This window comes from Sipha flava, unplaced genomic scaffold (genome assembly GCF_003268045.1).
Source record: "Sipha flava isolate LNK unplaced genomic scaffold, YSA_version1 51_pilon_pilon, whole genome shotgun sequence".
NCBI classification, from domain to species: Eukaryota; Metazoa; Arthropoda; class Insecta; order Hemiptera; family Aphididae; genus Sipha; species Sipha flava.
Window position 1 is genome coordinate 615974 of NW_020273468.1, and position 14076 is coordinate 630049.

At 33.6% G+C, this 14076-nt stretch overlaps 1 protein-coding gene across 1 annotated transcript in view; it reads right to left on the minus strand.

Annotated features, from left to right (window-relative positions):
* Nucleotides 1-4297: 4297 nt before the first annotated feature.
* The window catches only part of LOC112690720, a 43851-nt gene continuing 34072 nt past the window's right edge, over nt 4298-14076 (minus strand). The window contains exons 2-3 of the mRNA XM_025564790.1: nt 4540-4754; nt 4298-4468 (exon numbers count right to left, since the gene is read on the minus strand). Of these exons, the coding sequence (XP_025420575.1) occupies nt 4298-4468; nt 4540-4677 (309 nt within the window). The 5' untranslated portion in view covers nt 4678-4754. The remainder of the gene's footprint in view (nt 4469-4539; nt 4755-14076) is intronic.

The following is a 14076-nucleotide window of genomic DNA, read 5'->3' on the forward strand; positions in this document are numbered from 1 at the left end:
GGGGGGGGGGGGGGGGGGGAAACACCGCGCACAACAACGGTATAAATAAATATTCGTTCCGTCGGTCTGAAACAATATCTCGCAGTGCGCTTTATCCGGGGCCACTTTTCTTTTATTGCGCGCAACGCACGCGCACGGCGGTGTGTGATGCGTGTACGCGCGCGAGCACGTCGACGACCCTCGTCACGGCCGGCCGCAAGCGTGTGTCACACGCCGGGCAACTATCGGGATTTGATGGATGAAGATTGATCACCGTTAATGCGAATTCGAGGGCTTCTCCTAGCGAAGACGCGGAACGTGTAATAGATTTTCGTCGCACGCACGGCCCGGCACGGACACGGATAGGTCGCGGACGGTGCGCGTGTACACAATGTTATTATGCCGGCCGCGGAAAGGGCGAAAACCGGGTTCGCGGGGTGGGGGGAGGGCGCGCGCCCCGACGGCTACGGTGTTTGACGTTCCGAAAAACCCCGCCGGTGTTTGGCGAGCGAAGCACCGTTGATTTCGCGGTAACGTGATTTCGTTGAGGTCCGACGAAAAGGTAACGGAAAAATTTCTTTACCTTTAGTTTCTCCGGCGCGGCGTTGCGAACGAACACGTGTCTACGGTTCGACAAATTTTTCAAACACAAAAATATTGTGGCTCCGCGTCATTTTCAGGGCCGGATTAAGCACGGAGCCTAGGAGCCCGGGCTCCATGTCATAAAATATTTAAGATCCCAAAGGGGCCTTCTATCATAAACCCTCTTCAAAATCTTTGAGGTTTAAATTTTATTTTGATTATATATTTTTTTAATTTTCGTAATTGTATTATTTGTATCCGTAATTGAGATCTCTACTAAACGAAATAAATACAGATGAAATTATTGTGGAGTTCCAAAAAGAGAAGAGAAAATAAGAGAATAAAGTTAGTTTTAAAATATTATAATTATATTTTTACATTTTAAGAATAATATTGTATATTTGCATGTAACGAAAATTGATAAATATTAAAAAAGGTTAAAGATATTTCTGTATAATCAATTACTTTGTATAATTTTTTTAAAGATATAAAATTCAGCTATCGGTAATATTATAAGGATTAAGAGCCCTTTGTACTACTAGACTCCAGGCCCGATAAACTTTTAATCCGGTCCTGGTCATTTTGTACGATTTTTTTTTTTTCAATCGTAACTTCGAAGTAAGAAAGTAAAGCGAGTAGTAAAGCCGTTCCGTTAGAATTTTATTCGAGTGACATACACTTTCGTTGCGTTCAATCGACGAGTAAAACGATTTATTTTACTTTTCTAAAGTAGCTAAGCCGAACACTTCGAATCGTGTTGCAATGGACGGACGTGTGCAGCGGCACTTTGCATTTCATTAAACACCTGGTCGAAAAATCAGTTGAGGCTTGGTTGATGATTAAAACGCGTTTCGATTCAGCTTTTAAAAAGTACACAGTTCAACCAAACACAAAATATTCGGACTTTACGGCCGATGGTAAACTCTGAGAACTTAATTAGACGCAAATTAATAATTTTGTACTTCATAATGTGTTTATAAACGTGTTTATTTATTAATTTACGAGTGTTAACAATTTACTAATTTTTATTTCATTGTCTACTATTTTATTATACTTTTGCATGTATTCGATATTATCACTGTTACTATAACGAACGATACCGTAAATCGACTTCAACCTCTAGTGATCTCCGGATAAGAATACATGTTTTCAAGTAATAACATAGTTGAAATAACGTCCTATGCAAACACAATTGACGTGATCAGTAGACGACTTTAATTTGATTATCATCGTTGCACCTAGTGCTTTACGTTCGCAATGCGAAAGAAAGTTGTAATAAGAAATTGTTTAGGTTAATGAAATAAATGCATCTTGTTCGCGTTCGTTTTGTATTGAATGACATGTATATGCTTTTTCCCGAAAATGTTTACCTCGATGACGGTCACATTCAACGTCGGTGTACGATGTCTGCAGTGAAGTGCCGGTACAAATATAGTTTTCGGTGTACACTAGTTGCGGTCAACATCAAAAATTACGTACTAGTTGCGGTCACCCAACAAAAAGGTTACATACTAGTTGCGGTCGCTCAAAATATATATCTAGTACATATGGTATATACCATGCTATTTTATTTACAAAAAAGTTTCAACATTTTCCTTTCCATTTTATAAAACAGACTTAGGACTGTCTACACTAATTTTATTGTGTAGGTTTGAAATCAAAGTAGTAATTGTGAAAAGTCACGCGGCAACTTCGGGTGAACATTCATTCTTGCAGTGTGTATATTTTTTCTAATCAATGTAACTCAGAATAAAAAATTTTGGAGGGACGCTCGCTCAACTGCTTTACTACTTTACGTTTAACACTGTAACTAACCTTTTGCCATATCATTGATTGGTGATCATCTAGTTCGTGATTATACTACTATTGCAAGGACGTATACAAGGAGCGATGTGGGGGTCAGATCCCCCCATAGGTCTTTTAAAAATTGTATAAAATAGTATTCATAATGTAAGGAAATTATAAGGAAATAAAAAAAAATATTTCAAGGATTTATTGTAAATTATTATTTTGACACATTCAATATATATATATATACACATATTTTATAATTTATTATTTTGAATGTGCAAGTCCTTTGGTTTAGGAATTTTGACTTATATATATATATATATATATATATATATATATATATATACTTATATATATATATATATATGACTTATAATTAAATCCAAACAATACTAAATACAAGTTCTGGAATAAATCGGACAATAATAAATGCTATAAAACTGCATCGGACTTGAATTATTAAATATATTTTCTGATTAGGTACGTATTTATCAGATCGTAGCGTAAATTTTCATCGCCCGTCCATCCTAGTGTTTACAAATTACAACCCAGTTGGGACATTCCAGTGTTTATTTTTGTCGCGTCGCGGTCACCCACCCGCCCGACGACGACCCTATGCAGTATGCACGTATGTCCACCATACCGACATAGCACATGTCTAATGGATATACATTATATATTAAATCTGGATATCCATAATATTTACAAGATATACATAGATATCTATTAGATATATTCTAGATACCCAAATGGCCGCTTTTTTCCAATTTTGTGGATATCCATTAAAAATATTTTATGTATATCCACCACAATACACTTTTAGATATCTATACAGAACAAAATATTTACATTAGACGTCTATTAGATATTACATTGTATCTTGGACAATATCCATGTTTTTATCAATATTATCAACAATTCATATATATATATATATATATATTTATTTATATTATTTATATATATATATAAATAGTATATAATATTTATTATTATATATTACATACAACAGTGGCATATTTAGAGGGGGGGTGTATCGATCCCCCCAGAAAAAAAAAAGTTATACGTGTAAATTTTAAATCATGACTCGTATATATTTTTTATATTATTAACTAACTTAATATTAACCCCCCCCCCCATACAAAAAAACTGAAAATACATCACTGATATACAGTGAAACCTCTAAATATCGGACATCCTCCGACATCATTCCAGTCACCGAAATTTTGTCCACTATTTGGAGGGATTAACATATGAGAAAATATATCCTCGTTCCAGAAAAATCATCAGCTTTTGGGAGATGTCTGTTAAGGAAGGTTTCACTCACTGTACATACTATATATTATTGGTTGTACTGATTTTTATCGGTTGACCCCAGGAAAATAAATTTTATCTTAAAACAAGAATGTAAAGATAAGTAATCAAAAGTAAAACAAATTTAATTTAAATAAACTTTTTTTTTTTTAAGATACACAAAATGTGTGGAGTTCAGTGCAATTCATCTTCCATATTTTGACCAAGGCTCTTTTTTCCTGCTGCTTTTATACTAAAAATAAAAAAAAAATGTATTTAAAATATAAATTATAAAAAAATATTTTTTGGACTCTGTATACTTTCATAAAACAATCAAATATGGATAGTAAGTTTTTAGTTTATAATTGTAGTTAAATATTTTTTAGTTTAAATAATATATTTTTCCTTCATTATACCTGTTTAATAATGTTTTCTTTGATAAGCATGTCGTAACCAATTTTTGATTGAATTCACAACATCTATTTCTGTACAGTTATGGATTCTTTTCTGTACCACTTCTAAAAAACAATTAATTTTATAAATTAAAATGCGCAAAAATGAATCACTGAAATTTCCAGTTTACTATTATTTTAAATTGATATGTTATTAATTATTACCTATAAAAAATAAATTATATAAACACAATTTATGATTATATATTATCTATTATTAATTTAGGAAGTATCATAGTAGATAAAACTTTTTTTCCTTTTCCTCCCATCCAACTGTAACACATAGCTAATTTATTTGTGTATATTTTTTTTAAAATATACTTGGTAGCTTCATCGGTCTTTGTACCACCCATCCTGGAAAGAGCTGTTAACTGTAGTAAAAATAATAACATTAAAAACTATTCTATTTGAATCTAAATCAATCTAAAAAATCAAACCATACCATGTTTGACTTATAAATGTCATCATTTATCAGTTTTACTTCAACATTTTGTAAATCCATTTCATATTGAAGAGGAAAATTTTCTAAAATATTGGGATAAGTGTCCACATTTGTGTTTTGTAGTGAATGAGAATTCATTGCAGAAAGTTTTTCATCTAATTTAAATAAATGAAGCTTAATATGTGACAGTTGTCTTAGTACTTGGTCTTGGAAATCTAAAACAAGTAACAAGCATAAAATTTAATAACAGAAATTCATATATTGTCGTAAAATATTATACTATAATATAAAACTATTATATTATATAATATATATATGTACACACTACAATATATTAACTGTTTGTAATGGTTAATTTACCCTAATAAACAATTTACAATGTTTAAAATACTTATATATATGAATAGTTCATAAAGGTACATGTATAGAGATTAATGAAGATAATAAGTATAAGAATATGCACATTAAAAAAGGATAAACATTAAATTTTACCATTATTAGAAAGGCATCATTCACATTTTTTTTCTTATTGGATATTATTTGTTATTTCATTGCAGCTTGAACTTGGATAGAGATATGCTAAAATATAATGTATATATATTGTTACCTATAGATATCGATTGTGTTCCGCGTCGTTATCATTACCGGCCTAACCGGTCTAGTGTACCGACGGGCCTTTGATTTTATTATATTCAGTCGGGAAAAGTATTCTAAATTGTAAAGGTGCCGACTCCGCACTTAAAATAAAAGACTTATTAATAAACATCAAATTAATTATTTATATTTTATATTTTATTCCTTTATTTCATACAGTCCATTAACGATAAAATTTATAACTGATGTAATTTTATCAGATCAACATATATATATATATATGAATGTTATCCATCTGAAGCATTTAATTTAATTTTATATTTTACTGCCCAAGTTTTCAGTTTCTCATCAATGGATTCAGATTTACAGTTGGAGTTATTTATAGGTATGTAATTGTATCATCTTCTGGAAAAGAAGAATCTGCAGACTTGGAATTTTGAAAATTAACGGAATCATTGAAAAAAAAATGGTCTTGATGACTATCAGGAACTACTGTATGATTCACTACTTCATGTTGACTATCAGGGACTACTGTATGATGCACTTTTTCATGATGACTAGTATTCGGCAAATTTGTAGCCAGATCATCTAAACTATTATCATCATCTTGCAGAGATGAATTAAAGTCAGTAGCTATCCGACTCCTAAATGTCCTTTGACTTATACAACTAGTATCTTTTATTTTACGTTTTGACATTATGTCTACTTATCTGAATAATATTGTAATAATCTATATGGATTAAATATGTATATAATCTACCTATATACCTATAGGTATATATTATAATTATGGTGACCAGATTTACAATATAAAAAATAAGTCCTATTATTTTATATAATTATATACTCGATTAAAGGTATACTATGATTTATTGAATATAATATAAAAACAACTTTTAATTATTTTGAAACATAACATCAGCTATCACAGATTATCAACATATAGCACCAAATACTGCAGTTGGCGATGCCATTTTTCAACCAATCATTTTTTTAAAAAAAAATTTTCCTAACATTTTTTTGATATTAAGTTGTAGCATAAAATTGACGAATTTACGAAATGTTTATTCCTTTTCAATATATTTGTAATAATTACTTTATTTAAAATGAGTACATTCATTTGTGTACTTCAGCCATTTACTTAGGACATGTATCCCAAAACGAGTATATACTCTCCTTATAAAATAAGTACATCTGGTCACCATAATTATAATAATATAATACATATCAGGGATGGGCAACTGAAATTTATTAGAAGGCTAATTTTTAGAAAATTATAAAATTTAGCGGGCCACCAGTTGCCCACCCCTGATATATACTATTAATTATATTATATACATCATTATTAAGTAGTATATTATTATAGATATCATATAAAGTTAATATTAATTGTATACCTAAAAAATTCGCTAGGCTAATTAATGGTTCATCCACACTTTTACGCGTGTTATTATGCGCTACACCGGTCGTGATTCCCGCGGCCAACGATGACTCACCTGATCGGAAATCTATGCCGTATTATAAGCTACAGGCACGAGCAAACAAAATTGTCGAATGCTCGGCTGGAGTGTTGTGTCTGTGTTAACGCGTGTTACGTGTATAGAGTGTGACTGTGTGAGTGCGTACCTAGATTATAACGAATAACGATAATAATAGCCGCATCGCAATAAATATAATATCTGAAAAACCCGAAAACATCAATCCATAATCCATAATAATGTTGTTAATCGGTGGTATCCGATAAGGAAGACCGAAACACTTTACACTACACTACGTCAATCGCCGAGTGTGTTTGTGACTAGTGGGAGAAAATGGCAAAATGTTATTACCCGCATTCACGTAGCACACCATATACATATCTTTATACTGCATATATAGGGTCTTCTATTTTTATTACTCAGATACTCTACAGTCCACAGTGGTGGCGGTAAACAATGATCCATAACAAAATGTAATCACAGAAATTGAATAGATATTAATATCACCTATTTTAATAACTAAATAACCATACAACAAATTCTTGATGTTATACCATTTGTATGATAAAAGTATAAATTATATTTTATTATAATGTCATAGGTATCATATTATATTATCGTTAATCGTAGTAATATAAATTATTTATAATACATCAATACTATACCACTACAGCTATAGCTATAGATATTATATATTACGACATATGCGTGAATCATATCGGTAATGATATTGTGGATATTAAATAGATGATCAACATATCCATAGTAAATTTAGTCCAGAAGTTATCTTGTATGGATATCTATACGATATCTATACGAAGTAACATATGGACTAGATGTAATATGGATGTGATGGTCATCCATTAAATAACCACTGGACAGCATGTGCTGTGTGGGTACTGATTCGTGTGATATTGTTATAAATTTATCATTATGGAAAATTGAATAGAGTATAGAACGCTAATAGCCTAATGCGGTTGTAGTTGCATGTTATTCAGTTTGCCGAAAGTCGAAAACTTGTTTTTATTTTCTTCGAAAGAATATAATGCTTGTTAGTTGTCAGTGAGATGATCAACTTATGCATATCTGTTTTTCTTTTTATTTGTATAGTTTATTGTACACTGTTACAACTTCATTTAAATATTTATAATTGAATTTGTATTTTTAAACATTCACAATGAACTCTGAAATTTGTGAATGTGGTAAAAAACGTGACCAAATGAATAAAACTAATTGGTCAAGACGTACGAGTAAAAAGAGAAAAATAATATCAAATAACAGTAATATTGTCAAGTTTTTTAAAACGACCATAAGTGTAAAAGGTAAGTATTAATTATTTAATATTAGATTTTAGTATTTTTCTCTAAATATAAATATGTATGACTGCATTAGGTAGGTACCAAGTAGATAGTAATAATAATTTATAATCATTAATATTTTTAATAATTACTCGGTAATTCGTATAATTATTGTTGTCAGTTCCATATTTAGGGCTGTATTACCTACCGCTTAAGCTGTTAAGGTTATATATTTTCCTGCGATAGTAAATTTTTATTTCAAAGGACAGACATTTTTAAAAGCGGTATCAAATTAGCATGTTTGTTTTATAATGTAGCACAAAAAATATTTTACGTTGACACATTATTTTCATGTTATTTAAATGCAGTATGTTATGATAAAATATCGATATCGTAGTTAGTCGTAATTAGGCGTAATAAGGTAACAAATTTACTATAGGTACAATGTTTATGAGCGGCAAAAATCTTAATCTGGCCCTGATATATTGGCACTAATATATTGCCTATAGTTAAATTCATCCTTGAAATTATTTATTATATCTCAATTTTAAACTGTTATTGTGACTTGTGGGACTATGATACTTATATTATCGTTTTTTACATTTAGGTACTTATGTACAATATTGTATAGTATTGTACAATATATATTTTTTGATTTGGTTGTTCTTATTTTAATTCAAAGTAATAAGTAATAAATATAATGAATTTTGTAACTAATTTATAAAATAGAGGGAAATAGAGGGTTATATGTATTTTTAAACAATAACACAATTATAATGTTGATAACAATGATAACACCCAAAAATTGGAAAAATATGTGAGAACCAGTACTCACTAATTGAATATTGGTAATTTGTATTTGCTAATAAATATTTGAAGGTGGGTGGGTCCTCAGAAATATTTTCTCCAACACATATTATTTTGAGGATAGCCGACACTGCTTAAGAGTATATCATGTCGTAATATTATTATAGTAGTAAAGACCAAATCACACGTTGCGAACCGTGAAAATGATAACATTAATCTCCTTGAATTAAAACGTAATAACGGTGTTAAAATCAAGAACACTTATTTGCGAAGTATGCCGGATAACAGATTTATTTTATCGAATGATAATCAACATAGTTACTGTTTGGGCCGAAACGACGATCGAAGGACCAGTCACGGTAGTAACATTAATGTTTGGGAAATGAAAAAATAATTTTTAATTGCCCATAGTGGCACAATAAATATATAATAAAAAGAATAATATAATTTTGATTTGCCTGGTTGGCACAACAAATATAATAATTTATATTAAAATTATCAACAATAAATAAATAAAAATAATAATAATAATCCAAAAAAAAAATAAACAATATAAGACAATATTTAAATATTGGCTATTAGAGCCGATTAACAATAAATAATAGTAATAAATTTATAATCAAAAGAGATGGCTATTTAAGCCTTACAGCAATAATTAAGTTTACAAAAGAGAGCCGCAATGGCATGAGAATAAAAATAACAATTTAACAAGTATTAGCCGCAATGGTGTAAAACAATATATTATGACTGCACAATTAATAAATACAAATTCAAGTAGTTCGCACAATGCGAGACTAAAAGGAAAAACTATAAAAAATCACAACAAATATTAGTATCAAAAAATAAGTATATAAACGAAAAAAAAATTGTATTTGTTCAAAAACGACGATGATTAAAATACAAAAAAAAACAGTTGCCTCAATGGCTGACGACGAACGACGAAAAACGTTGACGAACGAATGTGCCGGCAGTGCGATATCACGACCGACACATAACAAAAAAAATACAAAAAAAACGTGATTTCAATAATTATCAAACGAAGAAAACGAAAACGAAGATACGGATGCACAGTACATGGTGCATCGCGTAACATATACATAATTTTCATATAATAATAATCTGGCGAGGCCGCTAATGAGCTCTCATGACCGTTCGGATCGCGTATGCATCGGTTTCTTCACATAACAATCCGCGCAAACAGTTACAAATGGTTTTGTGCGCGGTGATCCGTCGGCATAAGTTTAATAAACTTTCAAACAGTTAGGAACAAAATTTTAATAATACTAAATAAAATAAAACAAACATTTCTAAATTTATAATAAATTTTTGTTATAACAAGAAGAGTTAAGACCAGAGATGGATTTGTTCACCGAGATACCGGGAAAGTTCCCGATGGGTCGAACGTCATATTTTGTGATTTTAAGGCTGTAAACTGATACTTTTCAGATGCTTATTAAATTAATTATAATTATAAAATAACTGTATACTATATTTATTATAATATATCGAACGAACGTGTCACACAGTTATTTACCGGACAGAGTTCTTTAGTCTACCCACCATTGGTTCTAACGAAGACAATTTTTTAAACCTCTTTAGTGGTATTTATTTTTTTTTTTTAACAGTGAAATAAATGTCAATAAAAAACGTAAAATTTGGACACAAGAGTTAATTAAACGTACAGAAAACAAAAAAAAAAATCAATTACTTTACACGTATTGCAATTGCCTCCAAAGAATTTTCAAACCGTTTCACTCGTTCAGTGTGCGCCCTGCCAAAGCTGTTAGCATCACGTCGATCGACCTATCCTGTTCTGTCGAGGACCTGTACTTGTGGCCATTGGACCGAAAAGGGATGCTGATTTCCCTGGGTCCACGATGGCGCTGGTGGGGTGCTTTGCATTGGCCACGGTTGCACCCGCCATGGCCACGAATTTTCCGAGACTATCCGATGCGGACAACAAGGAACGGTCGTCCGCATTCACGGGTTCGGCTTTGTTTGCGAAAAATCCGAAGAGCCGAAACGTAACGTAGACGTTATTGGTGGTAATGATGGTGGTGTTCGTGTCTCAGCGCATGTGGTGGTGCACGTCGACGGGATAGTTGATGGTGGTATCGGCGACGTGTGCTTCTCAGTGCAAGCGGTGGTGCACGTCGACGGGGTAGTGGCAGGCGCGGATCCAGAGGGTGGGCTAGGTGGGCCTGAATTATTCAATATTGAATACTTACACGAAAATAAATACATATATGTACAGTATATATACGTAGTTTGTTATATTATTGTAATAAATAGTTACTCATATATAAGAACAATTTACCACTCTTTATATCTGAGATTCTAAAATCCTGTTTTATTTTATTTATAAATACTTTTTTTATAAGCCATGAAACATTTTCTTGTTCCCCTTTTACAATCGGATCAATCTGTTATTGAATCTGTTACTTCCAAAAAAATTCGTAAATCTTCTACTTCAATAGGTGTCATTGATCGCGATGTTCAAAACAATATTTTTGATATTAGTCAAAACGTTGAAAAAAGGGCAAATCAACCCAACATTACGTTTCCAAGACGAAACATCGGCGGAAAACAGAGATCATTTAATATTTCGTGGTATTCAAAATACGAATGGCTAGAATATTCGAAAATGAGAGATTCGTTAAATAAAATCATATTTTTACTGTATTTTCTTTTGTGGTTAAGTTTATGGGCCCGCACAAAAAAATATTCCTGGATTCGCGCCTGGGTAGTGGGTGGTGATACCGGTGACGTGTGCGTCGTAGTGCAAGTGGTGGTGCACGTCGACGGTGTAGTGGCCGGTGGTGTCGGCGACGGGGTAGTGGGTGGTGATGTCGGCAACGTGGGCGTCACAGCGCAAACGGTAGTGCACGTAGACGGAGTACTGGACGGCGGTGGCTTGTACGTCGTCGCACCGCAAGTGGTGGTGGTGCACGGTGACCATCTGCGTCTTGGAAAACCTGGCGGAGGCGGTGGTGCTTGTACGGTGAACCGGCGACGGCCGCGACCGTAGCTGTAGGTTGACAACGTAGCCGGGCAGATTGACGACCACTAGGCGTTCGACGACGGTACGCTTGCCCTAGACGGGACGCGCTGCCACGACCGGTTCGGTGGCGTACGGAGGCGTGGCTGGCGAACGGTCTTCAATGGTCAACGGCCATCGCAATCGCGGCCAGACGAAGGGCTGAGAGATCATCATCATCATCGCCATCGGGCGCTGCTGCTGCTGCTGCGCCCGGCCGACCTTCGAACAATGGTCGGCGATCCTCTTGCGGTACGTGTCGCCGCCGACGGACTTGCCGCGCGACGCGTCCCTGAACCCGGACGGGGGGCACGGCGTCAGATCCGTGATGCCCGCGCCCACCAGCGTCCAGGTGCATTTGACCAGCACCGCTTGAACGAAGACGATCATTTCGGTACTACCGACTGGAACGAAACACTTGATAGCGAGCACAAGTACTGGTGGTGAATTCGTAGAGACTCGTAGAAATTCGTAGAGCGGCAATCGAACGAGAATGTCTAAAGCAGGGGTCGGCAACCTTTTGAACCACGCGGGCCATATTTTTTTTTCAAATGTTTATCAAGGGCCACATTAAAAAATTTTTTTACACATGATATATACTAATAATTGTATTGTTATTATATTTGATTATTTTAGATAGAAATTTGAGTGTAAAAAATACGAGTGTTACTGGAAAAAATTGGTTTTAAGAAAAAATTTAATTTTTTGACAAATTAAACATAATGGCTTACTTTTGTTTTCAACGAAAAAATATAAATCAACCCAATAATTATTAAAAAAAACGATGTTCATTATAAATTTTTCTTTTTTTAGTCGCCATAATTTATTTGTAAAATGAAACTGTTGCAAACGCAAACAGTCACACGTACGGGCGTAATCACGGTGTAATACTAATTGCTACAAACGCAAAGTAACTATGACCATAGATTAAATATATAAAACACGTATGTATTAAATACATAGATTAAATATATTTAAAATTTTAATTTTTAAATATATATAAGTATATTTAATTTATCCTATGACTGAGTAGTGCAGCCATCATTATCTTCGACTCCAATCAGATAATAATAACAATTTTATAGATTAAACTGACTATACAACTACATAGAATAAACAACAACTATTAACGGTTAGATTAGGTTTTATTAACAAAGAAAAAATAATTGAATAGTATTGAAAATTTTATGGAAATTTTATTGAACAAAAACAAAACACAAAAATTAACCACCTTTGTGCGGGCCGCGAGTTGCCGACCCTTGATCTAAAGAGAGTGATCTCGGTCGGTCGCGATAATAGGAATGCAGCGCGAAACGGTCGAACGGTATTACAACGTCGGCAGTCGCTAAGCTACGGCATTGCTAACCAAACGTTTACGTTTCCCTGCGCGTACACATGCAGCCGGCCAGCTTTTACTAAAATGTTACCGACAAGTATTTTACCAGTATAATCGAAAATTCTTACACTTATTTTATTTTAAGTTCCTACGAAAAAAAAATTTAAAAAAATAAAAATATAATAGTTATACTTGTTTGTATTTTTAATTACTTTGTACCATCAGACTCCTACATAAAAGGCGGTTGGCCTCAAATGGTAAAGTGTATGCCCTTACAATTACCCAGAGACAGTAAAATATTTATATTTATGTATGTGCGGGTGACCAATAATAATAATAATAAAGAAAAATTATTAAACAGAATAGAAAAAACTGGGCGCCCTCGTCTATCATAAACACACAAATGCAAATTAATAAAATAATACAAAATAAAAGAAAAATAGAACAAATATATACATATGTAGTAATCTATTCACATAAAAGTTGATAAAAGGGTAAACATCACCAACTGCAGGAGAGCCAACTGCACAGCATGGACCGGCGGCACACAATTTCGGTCACACTGGGACCGACTAGCGGCAAACGCACGACGGCGAAAGGGCCGACCAGTGGCAACGCACAACGGCGAAAGGGCCGACCAGCAGCAAACACGCACGACGGCGACGGACCGACCGGCGGCAACGCACACACGACGGTGTAAAAACAACGCACCGCACAACGCGCACACACACGACGCAGAGCGACAAAAAAAAAAATAATATTATCGTCCACAGCGGACACTCACGCGTCGGCGAAAAACTCGGTCACGCAAATCGTTACGTACCGTGTGAGAGTTCAAGTACGACGAAAGACGCGACAGGCCCGGTACGGCTCGACGGTCGAAATTGCGATAACGCAGGGCAGAGCGGGGAGGGCGGTACAAGCGATGGAATGTTCTAGAAGAACAAAAATATTTTGTTATCTTTTGAACAACTTTAATTCGTGCAA